A 13,347-nucleotide genomic window follows, 5' to 3' on the forward strand; every position below is an offset into this window, starting at 1 on the left:
AAGAAAGCAAGTGAAAGGGGGCCGACCACACGTGGGAACGGGGGAAGGAGAGAAGGAGAGAAGCAGAGCTCCTTCGGCACGCTCAGCGCCCTTACCTGTAGGCACCGGTGGTGGAACAGAAGTGGTGGTTTTTGGTGTTTCTGGAACACAAAAGAGCAAAGTCACATAGGTGGCGGTGGGAGAGGGAAAAGGCGGGTTCCCGTCACGGCTGGGATTTTGGGTTGCCCAGGGCGCCACACGAGGACCTGAGGAACAGGTTCCCGGATGACTCAGCCAGACGAGTCTCGGCCTTTTTGGAGGGCTGGCTTACGTGGGACCTGGAGGTGGGAATCCCTCTGCCCCTTTGGCAAGAGAGGGCTCCTGAAAGACTTGTAAGCTGCTGCTGCTGCAGAGCGACCAAGGAGACTTACCCGTGGTAACTGGGACGGTGGTGGTTGCAGGAGTTGTGGTGGCCGGAGTGCTGGGCGTTTCTGTGCTGGTCGGGGGAGCAGTCGTGAGAGTTGTGGCAGTGGGTACTGGAGTGCTGGTGGAAGTGGAGGTAACGGTTGTGGGCGAGGTGGTGGTGGTTGTGGTGGACGGCGTCGGAGGAGACGGTGTGGAGGGGGGCAGGGGTGCTGTTGTGGTTGTCGGGGTTGGTGTGCTAGTCGCAGTGGATTCTGTGGTGGTGGAGGGGGTTGTGGTGGTTAGGATTTTGGGGTGATGCGTAGAGGTGGATGGTGTGGAGGCTGTTGCAGTGGTCTTTGGCGTGTTGGTGGTTGCCATCTGAGTTGATGCAGTGGTTCTGGATGTGGTGGAGGGAGAGGTGGTTGGCGTGGTTTTCGGCGTGCTGCTTGGCGGTCTGGTTGTCGAAGGTGTGGTGACTGCAAAGGAGAAAGCAAGCAAGTGAAAGGGGGCCGACCACACGTGGGAACGGGGGAAGGAGAGAAGGAGAGAAGCAGAGCTCCTTCGGCACGCTCAGCGCCCTTACCTGTAGGCACCGGTGGTGGAACAGAAGTGGTGGTTTTTGGTGTTTCTGGAACACAAAAGAGCAAAGTCACATAGGTGGCGGTGGGAGAGGGAAAAGGCGGGCTCCCGTCACGGCTGGGATTTTGGGTTGCCCAGGGCGCCACACGAGGACATGAGGAACAGGTTCCCGGATGACTCAGCCAGACGAGTCTCGGCCTTTTTGGAGGGCTGGCTTACGTGGGACCTGGAGGTGGGAATCCCTCTGCCCCTTTGGCAAGAGAGGGCTCCTGAAAGACTTGTAAGCTGCTGCTGCTGCAGAGCGACCAAGGAGACTTACCCGTGGTAACTGGGACGGTGGTGGTTGCAGGAGTTGTGGTGGCCGGAGTGCTGGGCGTTTCTGTGCTGGTCGGGGGAGCAGTCGTGAGAGTTGTGGCAGTGGGTACTGGAGTGCTGGTGGAAGTGGAGGTAACGGTTGTGGGCGAGGTGGTGGTGGTTGTGGTGGACGGCGTCGGAGGAGACGGTGTGGAGGGGGGCAGGGGTGCTGTTGTGGTTGTCGGGGTTGGTGTGCTAGTCGCAGTGGATTCTGTGGTGGTGGAGGGGGTTGTGGTGGTTAGGATTTTGGGGTGATGCGTAGAGGTGGATGGTGTGGAGGCTGTTGCAGTGGTCTTTGGCGTGTTGGTGGTTGCCGTCTGAGTTGATGCAGTGGTTCTGGATGTGGTGGAGGGAGAGGTGGTTGGCGTGGTTTTCGGCGTGCTGCTTGGCGGTCTGGTTGTCGAAGGTGTGGTGACTGCAAAGGAGAAAGCAAGCAAGTGAAAGGGGGCCGACCACACGTGGGAACGGGGGAAGGAGAGAAGGAGAGAAGCAGAGCTCCTTCGGCACGCTCAGCGCCCTTACCTGTAGGCACCGGTGGTGGAACAGAAGTGGTGGTTTTTGGTGTTTCTGGAACACAAAAGAGCAAAGTCACATAGGTGGCGGTGGGAGAGGGAAAAGGCGGGCTCCCGTCACGGCTGGGATTTTGGGTTGCCCAGGGCGCCACACGAGGACATGAGGAACAGGTTCCCGGATGACTCAGCCAGACGAGTCTCGGCCTTTTTGGAGGGCTGGCTTACGTGGGACCTGGAGGTGGGAATCCCTCTGCCCCTTTGGCAAGAGAGGGCTCCTGAAAGACTTGTAAGCTGCTGCTGCTGCAGAGCGACCAAGGAGACTTACCCGTGGTAACTGGGACGGTGGTGGTTGCAGGAGTTGTGGTGGCCGGAGTGCTGGGCGTTTCTGTGCTGGTCGGGGGAGCAGTCGTGAGAGTTGTGGCAGTGGGTACTGGAGTGCTGGTGGAAGTGGAGGTAACGGTTGTGGGCGAGGTGGTGGTGGTTGTGGTGGACGGCGTCGGAGGAGACGGTGTGGAGGGGGGCAGGGGTGCTGTTGTGGTTGTCGGGGTTGGTGTGCTAGTCGCAGTGGATTCTGTGGTGGTGGAGGGGGTTGTGGTGGTTAGGATTTTGGGGTGATGCGTAGAGGTGGATGGTGTGGAGGCTGTTGCAGTGGTCTTTGGCGTGTTGGTGGTTGCCGTCTGAGTTGATGCAGTGGTTCTGGATGTGATGGAGGGAGAGGTGGTTGGCGTGGTTTTCGGCGTGCTGCTTGGCGGTCTGGTTGTCGAAGGTGTGGTGACTGCAAAGGAGAAAGAAAGCAAGTGAAAGGGGGCCGACCACACGTGGGAACGGGGGAAGGAGAGAAGGAGAGAAGCAGAGCTCCTTCGGCACGCTCAGCGCCCTTACCTGTAGGCACCGGTGGTGGAACAGAAGTGGTGGTTTTTGGTGTTTCTGGAACACAAAAGAGCAAAGTCACATAGGTGGCGGTGGGAGAGGGAAAAGGCGGGTTCCCGTCACGGCTGGGATTTTGGGTTGCCCAGGGCGCCACACGAGGACCTGAGGAACAGGTTCCCGGATGACTCAGCCAGACGAGTCTCGGCGTTTTTGGAGGGCTGGCTTACGTGGGACCTGGAGGTGGGGATCCCTCTGCCCCTTTGGCAAGAGAGGGCTCCTGAAAGACTTGTAAGCTGCTGCTGCTGCAGAGCGACCAAGGAGACTTACCCGTGGTAACTGGGACGGTGGTGGTTGCAGGAGTTGTGGTGGCCGGAGTGCTGGGCGTTTCTGTGCTGGTCGGGGGAGCAGTCGTGAGAGTTGTGGCAGTGGGTACTGGAGTGCTGGTGGAAGTGGAGGTAACGGTTGTGGGCGAGGTGGTGGTGGTTGTGGTGGACGGCGTCGGAGGAGACGGTGTGGAGGGGGGCAGGGGTGCTGTTGTGGTTGTCGGGGTTGGTGTGCTAGTCGCAGTGGATTCTGTGGTGGTGGAGGGGGTTGTGGTGGTTAGGATTTTGGGGTGATGCGTAGAGGTGGATGGTGTGGAGGCTGTTGCAGTGGTCTTTGGCGTGTTGGTGGTTGCCGTCTGAGTTGATGCAGTGGTTCTGGATGTGGTGGAGGGAGAGGTGGTTGGCGTGGTTTTCGGCGTGCTGCTTGGCGGTCTGGTTGTCGAAGGTGTGGTGACTGCAAAGGAGAAAGCAAGCAAGTGAAAGGGGGCCGACCACACGTGGGAACGGGGGAAGGAGAGAAGGAGAGAAGCAGAGCTCCTTCGGCACGCTCAGCGCCCTTACCTGTAGGCACCGGTGGTGGAACAGAAGTGGTGGTTTTTGGTGTTTCTGGAACACAAAAGAGCAAAGTCACATAGGTGGCGGTGGGAGAGGGAAAAGGCGGGCTCCCGTCACGGCTGGGATTTTGGGTTGCCCAGGGCGCCACACGAGGACCTGAGGAACAGGTTCCCGGATGACTCAGCCAGACGAGTCTCGGCGTTTTTGGAGGGCTGGCTTACGTGGGACCTGGAGGTGGGGATCCCTCTGCCCCTTTGGCAAGAGAGGGCTCCTGAAAGACTTGTAAGCTGCTGCTGCTGCTGCAGAGCGACCAAGGAGACTTACCCGTGGTAACTGGGACGGTGGTGGTTGCAGGAGTTGTGGTGGCCGGAGTGCTGGGCGTTTCTGTGCTGGTCGGGGGAGCAGTCGTGAGAGTTGTGGCAGTGGGTACTGGAGTGCTGGTGGAAGTGGAGGTAACGGTTGTGGGCGAGGTGGTGGTGGTTGTGGTGGACGGCGTCGGAGGAGACGGTGTGGAGGGGGGCAGGGGTGCTGTTGTGGTTGTCGGGGTTGGTGTGCTAGTCGCAGTGGATTCTGTGGTGGTGGAGGGGGTTGTGGTGGTTAGGATTTTGGGGTGATGCGTAGAGGTGGATGGTGTGGAGGCTGTTGCAGTGGTCTTTGGCGTGTTGGTGGTTGCCGTCTGAGTTGATGCAGTGGTTCTGGATGTGGTGGAGGGAGAGGTGGTTGGCGTGGTTTTCGGCGTGCTGCTTGGCGGTCTGGTTGTCGAAGGTGTGGTGACTGCAAAGGAGAAAGCAAGCAAGTGAAAGGGGGCCGACCACACGTGGGAACGGGGGAAGGAGAGAAGGAGAGAAGCAGAGCTCCTTCGGCACGCTCAGCGCCCTTACCTGTAGGCACCGGTGGTGGAACAGAAGTGGTGGTTTTTGGTGTTTCTGGAACACAAAAGAGCAAAGTCACATAGGTGGCGGTGGGAGAGGGAAAAGGCGGGCTCCCGTCACGGCTGGGATTTTGGGTTGCCCAGGGCGCCACACGAGGACATGAGGAACAGGTTCCCGGATGACTCAGCCAGACGAGTCTCGGCCTTTTTGGAGGGCTGGCTTACGTGGGACCTGGAGGTGGGAATCCCTCTGCCCCTTTGGCAAGAGAGGGCTCCTGAAAGACTTGTAAGCTGCTGCTGCTGCAGAGCGACCAAGGAGACTTACCCGTGGTAACTGGGACGGTGGTGGTTGCAGGAGTTGTGGTGGCCGGAGTGCTGGGCGTTTCTGTGCTGGTCGGGGGAGCAGTCGTGAGAGTTGTGGCAGTGGGTACTGGAGTGCTGGTGGAAGTGGAGGTAACGGTTGTGGGCGAGGTGGTGGTGGTTGTGGTGGACGGCGTCGGAGGAGACGGTGTGGAGGGGGGCAGGGGTGCTGTTGTGGTTGTCGGGGTTGGTGTGCTAGTCGCAGTGGATTCTGTGGTGGTGGAGGGGGTTGTGGTGGTTAGGATTTTGGGGTGATGCGTAGAGGTGGATGGTGTGGAGGCTGTTGCAGTGGTCTTTGGCGTGTTGGTGGTTGCCGTCTGAGTTGATGCAGTGGTTCTGGATGTGATGGAGGGAGAGGTGGTTGGCGTGGTTTTCGGCGTGCTGCTTGGCGGTCTGGTTGTCGAAGGTGTGGTGACTGCAAAGGAGAAAGAAAGCAAGTGAAAGGGGGCCAACCACACGTGGGAACAGGGGAAGGAGAGAAGGAGAGAAGCAGAGCTCCTTCGGCACGCTCAGCGCCCTTACCTGTAGGCACCGGTGGTGGAACAGAAGTGGTGGTTTTTGGTGTTTCTGGAACACAAAAGAGCAAAGTCACATAGGTGGCGGTGGGAGAGGGAAAAGGCGGGTTCCCGTCACGGCTGGGATTTTGGGTTGCCCAGGGCGCCACACGAGGACCTGAGGAACAGGTTCCCGGATGACTCAGCCAGACGAGTCTCGGCGTTTTTGGAGGGCTGGCTTACGTGGGACCTGGAGGTGGGGATCCCTCTGCCCCTTTGGCAAGAGAGGGCTCCTGAAAGACTTGTAAGCTGCTGCTGCTGCAGAGCGACCAAGGAGACTTACCCGTGGTAACTGGGACGGTGGTGGTTGCAGGAGTTGTGGTGGCCGGAGTGCTGGGCGTTTCTGTGCTGGTCGGGGGAGCAGTCGTGAGAGTTGTGGCAGTGGGTACTGGAGTGCTGGTGGAAGTGGAGGTAACGGATGTGGGCGAGGTGGTGGTGGTTGTGGTGGACGGCGTCGGAGGAGACGGTGTGGAGGGGGGCAGGGGTGCTGTTGTGGTTGTCGGGGTTGGTGTGCTAGTTGCAGTGGATTCTGTGGTGGTGGAGGGGGTTGTGGTGGTTAGGATTTTGGGGTGATGCGTAGAGGTGGATGGTGTGGAGGCTGTTGCAGTGGTCTTTGGCGTGTTGGTGGTTGCCGTCTGAGTTGATGCAGTGGTTCTGGATGTGGTGGAGGGAGAGGTGGTTGGCGTGGTTTTCGGCGTGCTGCTTGGCGGTCTGGTTGTCGAAGGTGTGGTGACTGCAAAGGAGAAAGCAAGCAAGTGAAAGGGGGCCGACCACACGTGGGAACGGGGGAAGGAGAGAAGGAGAGAAGCAGAGCTCCTTCGGCATGCTCAGCGCCCTTACCTGTAGGCACCGGTGGTGGAACAGAAGTGGTGGTTTTTGGTGTTTCTGGAACACAAAAGAGCAAAGTCACATAGGTGGCGGTGGGAGAGGGAAAAGGCGGGCTACCGTCACGGCTGGGATTTTGGGTTGCCCAGGGCGCCACACGAGGACATGAGGAACAGGTTCCCGGATGACTCAGCCAGACGAGTCTCGGCCTTTTTGGAGGGCTGGCTTACGTGGGACCTGGAGGTGGGAATCCCTCTGCCCCTTTGGCAAGAGAGGGCTCCTGAAAGACTTGTAAGCTGCTGCTGCTGCAGAGCGACCAAGGAGACTTACCCGTGGTAACTGGGACGGTGGTGGTTGCAGGAGTTGTGGTGGCCGGAGTGCTGGGCGTTTCTGTGCTGGTCGGGGGAGCAGTCGTGAGAGTTGTGGCAGTGGGTACTGGAGTGCTGGTGGAAGTGGAGGTAACGGTTGTGGGCGAGGTGGTGGTGGTTGTGGTGGACGGCGTCGGAGGAGACGGTGTGGAGGGGGGCACGGGTGCTGTTGTGGTTGTCGGGGTTGGGGTGCTAGTCGCAGTGGATTCTGTGGTGGTGGAGGGGGTTGTGGTGGTTAGGATTTTGGGGTGATGCGTAGAGGTGGATGGTGTGGAGGCTGTTGCAGTGGTCTTTGGCGTGTTGGTGGTTGCCGTCTGAGTTGATGCAGTGGTTCTGGATGTGGTGGAGGGAGAGGTGGTTGGCGTGGTTTTCGGCGTGCTGCTTGGCGGTCTGGTTGTCGAAGGTGTGGTGACTGCGAAGGAGAAAGAAAGCAAGTGAAAGGGGGCCGACCACACGTGGGAACGGAGGAAGGAGAGAAGGAGAGAAGCAGAGCTCCTTCGGCACGCTCAGCGCGCTTACCTGTAGGCACCGGTGGTGGAACAGAAGTGGTGGTTTTTGGTGTTTCTGGAACACAAAAGAGCAAAGTCACATAGGTGGCGGTGGGAGAGGGAAAAGGCGGGCTCCCGTCACGGCTGGGATTTTGGGTTGCCCAGGGCGCCACACGAGGACATGAGGAACAGGTTCCCGGATGACTCAGCCAGACGAGTCTCGGCCTTTTTGGAGGGCTGGCTTACGTGGGACCTGGAGGTGGGAATCCCTCTGCCCCTTTGGCAAGAGAGGGCTCCTGAAAGACTTGTAAGCTGCTGCTGCTGCAGAGCGACCAAGGAGACTTACCCGTGGTAACTGGGACGGTGGTGGTTGCAGGAGTTGTGGTGGCCGGAGTGCTGGGCGTTTCTGTGCTGGTCGGGGGAGCAGTCGTGAGAGTTGTGGCAGTGGGTACTGGAGTGCTGGTGGAAGTGGAGGTAACGGTTGTGGGCGAGGTGGTGGTGGTTGTGGTGGACGGCGTCGGAGGAGACGGTGTGGAGGGGGGCACGGGTGCTGTTGTGGTTGTCGGGGTTGGGGTGCTAGTCGCAGTGGATTCTGTGGTGGTGGAGGGGGTTGTGGTGGTTAGGATTTTGGGGTGATGCGTAGAGGTGGATGGTGTGGAGGCTGTTGCAGTGGTCTTTGGCGTGTTGGTGGTTGCCGTCTGAGTTGATGCAGTGGTTCTGGATGTGGTGGAGGGAGAGGTGGTTGGCGTGGTTTTCGGCGTGCTGCTTGGCGGTCTGGTTGTCGAAGGTGTGGTGACTGCGAAGGAGAAAGAAAGCAAGTGAAAGGGGGCCGACCACACGTGGGAACGGAGGAAGGAGAGAAGGAGAGAAGGAGAGAAGCAGAGCTCCTTCGGCACGCTCAGCGCGCTTACCTGTAGGCACCGGTGGTGGAACAGAAGTGGTGGTTTTTGGTGTTTCTGGAACACAAAAGAGCAAAGTCACATAGGTGGCGGTGGGAGAGGGAAAAGGCGGGCTCCCGTCACGGCTGGGATTTTGGGTTGCCCAGGGCGCCACACGAGGACCTGAGGAACAGGTTCCCGGATGACTCAGCCAGACGAGTCTCGCCGTTTTTGGAGGGCTGGCTTACGTGGGACCTGGAGGTGGGAATCCCTCTGCCCCTTTGGCAAGAGAGGGCTCCTGAAAGACTTGTAAGCTGCTGCTGCAGAGCGACCAAGGAGACTTACCCGTGGTAACTGGGACGGTGGTGGTTGCAGGAGTTGTGGTGGCCGGAGTGCTGGGCGTTTCTGTGCTGGTCGGGGGAGCAGTCGTGAGAGTTGTGGCAGTGGGTACTGGAGTGCTGGTGGAAGTGGAGGTAACGGTTGTGGGCGAGGTGGTGGTGGTTGTGGTGGACGGCGTTGGAGGAGACGGTGTGGAGGGGGGCAGGGGTGCTGTTGTGGTTGTCGGGGTTGGTGTGCTAGTCGCAGTGGATTCTGTGGTGGTGGAGGGGGTTGTGGTGGTTAGGATTTTGGGGTGATGCGTAGAGGTGGATGGTGTGGAGGCTGTTGCAGTGGTCTTTGGCGTGTTGGTGGTTGCCGTCTGAGTTGATGCAGTGGTTCTGGATGTGGTGGAGGGAGAGGTGGTTGGCGTGGTTTTCGGCGTGCTGCTTGGCGGTCTGGTTGTCGAAGGTGTGGTGACTGCAAAGGAGAAAGCAAGCAAGTGAAAGGGGGCCGACCACACGTGGGAACGGGGGAAGGAGAGAAGGAGAGAAGCAGAGCTCCTTCGGCACGCTCAGCGCCCTTACCTGTAGGCACCGGTGGTGGAACAGAAGTGGTGGTTTTTGGTGTTTCTGGAACACAAAAGAGCAAAGTCACATAGGTGGCGGTGGGAGAGGGAAAAGGCGGGCTCCCGTCACGGCTGGGATTTTGGGTTGCCCAGGGCGCCACACGAGGACCTGAGGAACAGGTTCCCGGATGACTCAGCCAGACGAGTCTCGGCGTTTTTGGAGGGCTGGCTTACGTGGGACCTGGAGGTGGGGATCCCTCTGCCCCTTTGGCAAGAGAGGGCTCCTGAAAGACTTGTAAGCTGCTGCTGCAGAGCGACCAAGGAGACTTACCCGTGGTAACTGGGACGGTGGTGGTTGCAGGAGTTGTGGTGGCCGGAGTGCTGGGCGTTTCTGTGCTGGTCGGGGGAGCAGTCGTGAGAGTTGTGGCAGTGGGTACTGGAGTGCTGGTGGAAGTGGAGGTAACGGTTGTGGGCGAGGTGGTGGTGGTTGTGGTGGACGGCGTCGGAGGAGACGGTGTGGAGGGGGGCAGGGGTGCTGTTGTGGTTGTCGGGGTTGGTGTGCTAGTCGCAGTGGATTCTGTGGTGGTGGAGGGGGTTGTGGTGGTTAGGATTTTGGGGTGATGCGTAGAGGTGGATGGTGTGGAGGCTGTTGCAGTGGTCTTTGGCGTGTTGGTGGTTGCCGTCTGAGTTGATGCAGTGGTTCTGGATGTGGTGGAGGGAGAGGTGGTTGGCGTGGTTTTCGGCGTGCTGCTTGGCGGTCTGGTTGTCGAAGGTGTGGTGACTGCAAAGGAGAAAGAAAGCAAGTGAAAGGGGGCCGACCACACGTGGGAACGGGGGAAGGAGAGAAGGAGAGAAGCAGAGCTCCTTCGGCACGCTCAGCGCCCTTACCTGTAGGCACCGGTGGTGGAACAGAAGTGGTGGTTTTTGGTGTTTCTGGAACACAAAAGAGCAAAGTCACATAGGTGGCGGTGGGAGAGGGAAAAGGCGGGTTCCCGTCACGGCTGGGATTTTGGGTTGCCCAGGGCGCCACACGAGGACATGAGGAACAGGTTCCCGGATGACTCAGCCAGACGAGTCTCGGCCTTTTTGGAGGGCTGGCTTACGTGGGACCTGGAGGTGGGAATCCCTCTGCCCCTTTGGCAAGAGAGGGCTCCTGAAAGACTTGTAAGCTGCTGCTGCTGCAGAGCGACCAAGGAGACTTACCCGTGGTAACTGGGACGGTGGTGGTTGCAGGAGTTGTGGTGGCCGGAGTGCTGGGCGTTTCTGTGCTGGTCGGGGGAGCAGTCGTGAGAGTTGTGGCAGTGGGTACTGGAGTGCTGGTGGAAGTGGAGGTAACGGTTGTGGGCGAGGTGGTGGTGGTTGTGGTGGACGGCGTCGGAGGAGACGGTGTGGAGGGGGGCAGGGGTGCTGTTGTGGTTGTCGGGGTTGGTGTGCTAGTCGCAGTGGATTCTGTGGTGGTGGAGGGGGTTGTGGTGGTTAGGATTTTGGGGTGATGCGTAGAGGTGGATGGTGTGGAGGCTGTTGCAGTGGTCTTTGGCGTGTTGGTGGTTGCCGTCTGAGTTGATGCAGTGGTTCTGGATGTGGTGGAGGGAGAGGTGGTTGGCGTGGTTTTCGGCGTGCTGCTTGGCGGTCTGGTTGTCGAAGGTGTGGTGACTGCAAAGGAGAAAGCAAGCAAGTGAAAGGGGGCCGACCACACGTGGGAACGGGGGAAGGAGAGAAGGAGAGAAGCAGAGCTCCTTCGGCACGCTCAGCGCCCTTACCTGTAGGCACCGGTGGTGGAACAGAAGTGGTGGTTTTTGGTGTTTCTGGAACACAAAAGAGCAAAGTCACATAGGTGGCGGTGGGAGAGGGAAAAGGCGGGCTCCCGTCACGGCTGGGATTTTGGGTTGCCCAGGGCGCCACACGAGGACATGAGGAACAGGTTCCCGGATGACTCAGCCAGACGAGTCTCGGCCTTTTTGGAGGGCTGGCTTACGTGGGACCTGGAGGTGGGAATCCCTCTGCCCCTTTGGCAAGAGAGGGCTCCTGAAAGACTTGTAAGCTGCTGCTGCTGCAGAGCGACCAAGGAGACTTACCCGTGGTAACTGGGACGGTGGTGGTTGCAGGAGTTGTGGTGGCCGGAGTGCTGGGCGTTTCTGTGCTGGTCGGGGGAGCAGTCGTGAGAGTTGTGGCAGTGGGTACTGGAGTGCTGGTGGAAGTGGAGGTAACGGTTGTGGGCAAGGTGGTGGTGGTTGTGGTGGACGGCGTCGGAGGAGACGGTGTGGAGGGGGGCACGGGTGCTGTTGTGGTTGTCGGGGTTGGTGTGCTAGTCGCAGTGGATTCTGTGGTGGTGGAGGGGGTTGTGGTGGTTAGGATTTTGGGGTGATGCGTAGAGGTGGATGGTGTGGAGGCTGTTGCAGTGGTCTTTGGCGTGTTGGTGGTTGCCGTCTGAGTTGATGCAGTGGTTCTGGATGTGGTGGAGGGAGAGGTGGTTGGCGTGGTTTTCGGCGTGCTGCTTGGCGGTCTGGTTGTCGAAGGTGTGGTGACTGCAAAGGAGAAAGAAAGCAAGTGAAAGGGGGCCGACCACACGTGGGAACGGGGGAAGGAGAGAAGGAGAGAAGCAGAGCTCCTTCGGCACGCTCAGCGCCCTTACCTGTAGGCACCGGTGGTGGAACAGAAGTGGTGGTTTTTGGTGTTTCTGGAACACAAAAGAGCAAAGTCACATAGGTGGCGGTGGGAGAGGGAAAAGGCGGGCTCCCGTCACGGCTGGGATTTTGGGTTGCCCAGGGCGCCACACGAGGACATGAGGAACAGGTTCCCGGATGACTCAGCCAGACGAGTCTCGGCCTTTTTGGAGGGCTGGCTTACGTGGGACCTGGAGGTGGGAATCCCTCTGCCCCTTTGGCAAGAGAGGGCTCCTGAAAGACTTGTAAGCTGCTGCTGCTGCAGAGCGACCAAGGAGACTTACCCGTGGTAACTGGGACGGTGGTGGTTGCAGGAGTTGTGGTGGCCGGAGTGCTGGGCGTTTCTGTGCTGGTCGGGGGAGCAGTCGTGAGAGTTGTGGCAGTGGGTACTGGAGTGCTGGTGGAAGTGGAGGTAACGGTTGTGGGCGAGGTGGTGGTGGTTGTGGTGGACGGCGTCGGAGGAGACGGTGTGGAGGGGGGCAGGGGTGCTGTTGTGGTTGTCGGGGTTGGTGTGCTAGTCGCAGTGGATTCTGTGGTGGTGGAGGGGGTTGTGGTGGTTAGGATTTTGGGGTGATGCGTAGAGGTGGATGGTGTGGAGGCTGTTGCAGTGGTCTTTGGCGTGTTGGTGGTTGCCGTCTGAGTTGATGCAGTGGTTCTGGATGTGGTGGAGGGAGAGGTGGTTGGCGTGGTTTTCGGCGTGCTGCTTGGCGGTCTGGTTGTCGAAGGTGTGGTGACTGCGAAGGAGAAAGAAAGCAAGTGAAAGGGGGCCGACCACACGTGGGAACGGAGGAAGGAGAGGAGAGAAGGAGAGAAGCAGAGCTCCTTCGGCACGCTCAGCGCCCTTACCTGTAGGCACCGGTGGTGGAACAGAAGTGGTGGTTTTTGGTGTTTCTGGAACACAAAAGAGCAAAGTCACATAGGTGGCGGTGGGAGAGGGAAAAGGCGGGCTCCCGTCACGGCTGGGATTTTGGGTTGCCCAGGGCGCCACACGAGGACATGAGGAACAGGTTCCCGGATGACTCAGCCAGACGAGTCTCGGCCTTTTTGGAGGGCTGGCTTACGTGGGACCTGGAGGTGGGAATCCCTCTGCCCCTTTGGCAAGAGAGGGCTCCTGAAAGACTTGTAAGCTGCTGCTGCTGCTGCAGAGCGACCAAGGAGACTTACCCGTGGTAACTGGGACGGTGGTGGTTGCAGGAGTTGTGGTGGCCGGAGTGCTGGGCGTTTCTGTGCTGGTCGGGGGAGCAGTCGTGAGAGTTGTGGCAGTGGGTACTGGAGTGCTGGTGGAAGTGGAGGTAACGGTTGTGGGCGAGGTGGTGGTGGTTGTGGTGGACGGCGTCGGAGGAGACGGTGTGGAGGGGGGCAGGGGTGCTGTTGTGGTTGTCGGGGTTGGTGTGCTAGTCGCAGTGGATTCTGTGGTGGTGGAGGGGGTTGTGGTGGTTAGGATTTTGGGGTGATGCGTAGAGGTGGATGGTGTGGAGGCTGTTGCAGTGGTCTTTGGCGTGTTGGTGGTTGCCGTCTGAGTTGATGCAGTGGTTCTGGATGTGGTGGAGGGAGAGGTGGTTGGCGTGGTTTTCGGCGTGCTGCTTGGCGGTCTGGTTGTCGAAGGTGTGGTGACTGCAAAGGAGAAAGAAAGCAAGTGAAAGGGGGCCGACCACACGTGGGAACGGGGGAAGGAGAGAAGGAGAGAAGCAGAGCTCCTTCGGCACGCTCAGCGCCCTTACCTGTAGGCACCGGTGGTGGAACAGAAGTGGTGGTTTTTGGTGTTTCTGGAACACAAAAGAGCAAAGTCACATAGGTGGCGGTGGGAGAGGGAAAAGGCGGGCTCCCGTCACGGCTGGGATTTTGGGTTGCCCAGGGCGCCACACGAGGACATGAGGAAC

At 59.4% G+C, this 13,347-nt stretch overlaps 1 protein-coding gene across 1 annotated transcript in view; it reads right to left on the reverse strand.

Annotated features, from left to right (window-relative positions):
* The window catches only part of MUC6 (mucin 6, oligomeric mucus/gel-forming), a 68,573-nt gene that overhangs the window by 13,435 nt on the left and 41,791 nt on the right, over positions 1-13,347 (reverse strand). Inside the window, exons 42-60 of the mRNA XM_083454648.1 lie at positions 13,189-13,233; positions 12,632-13,081; positions 12,314-12,358; positions 11,752-12,201; positions 11,437-11,481; positions 10,880-11,329; positions 10,565-10,609; positions 10,008-10,457; positions 9,693-9,737; positions 9,136-9,585; positions 8,824-8,868; positions 8,170-8,716; positions 7,075-7,119; positions 6,203-6,247; positions 2,155-2,525; positions 1,840-1,884; positions 1,283-1,732; positions 411-860; positions 96-140 (exon numbers count right to left, since the gene is read on the reverse strand). Coding sequence (XP_083310774.1) covers positions 96-140; positions 411-860; positions 1,283-1,732; positions 1,840-1,884; positions 2,155-2,525; positions 6,203-6,247; positions 7,075-7,119; positions 8,170-8,716; positions 8,824-8,868; positions 9,136-9,585; positions 9,693-9,737; positions 10,008-10,457; positions 10,565-10,609; positions 10,880-11,329; positions 11,437-11,481; positions 11,752-12,201; positions 12,314-12,358; positions 12,632-13,081; positions 13,189-13,233 — 4,518 coding nt within the window. The remainder of the gene's footprint in view (positions 1-95; positions 141-410; positions 861-1,282; positions 1,733-1,839; positions 1,885-2,154; positions 2,526-6,202; positions 6,248-7,074; positions 7,120-8,169; positions 8,717-8,823; positions 8,869-9,135; positions 9,586-9,692; positions 9,738-10,007; positions 10,458-10,564; positions 10,610-10,879; positions 11,330-11,436; positions 11,482-11,751; positions 12,202-12,313; positions 12,359-12,631; positions 13,082-13,188; positions 13,234-13,347) is intronic.

The sequence above is a fragment of the Podarcis tiliguerta genome, assembly GCF_965153285.1.
Source record: "Podarcis tiliguerta genome assembly, chromosome: 1".
NCBI classification, from domain to species: domain Eukaryota; kingdom Metazoa; phylum Chordata; class Lepidosauria; order Squamata; family Lacertidae; genus Podarcis; species Podarcis tiliguerta.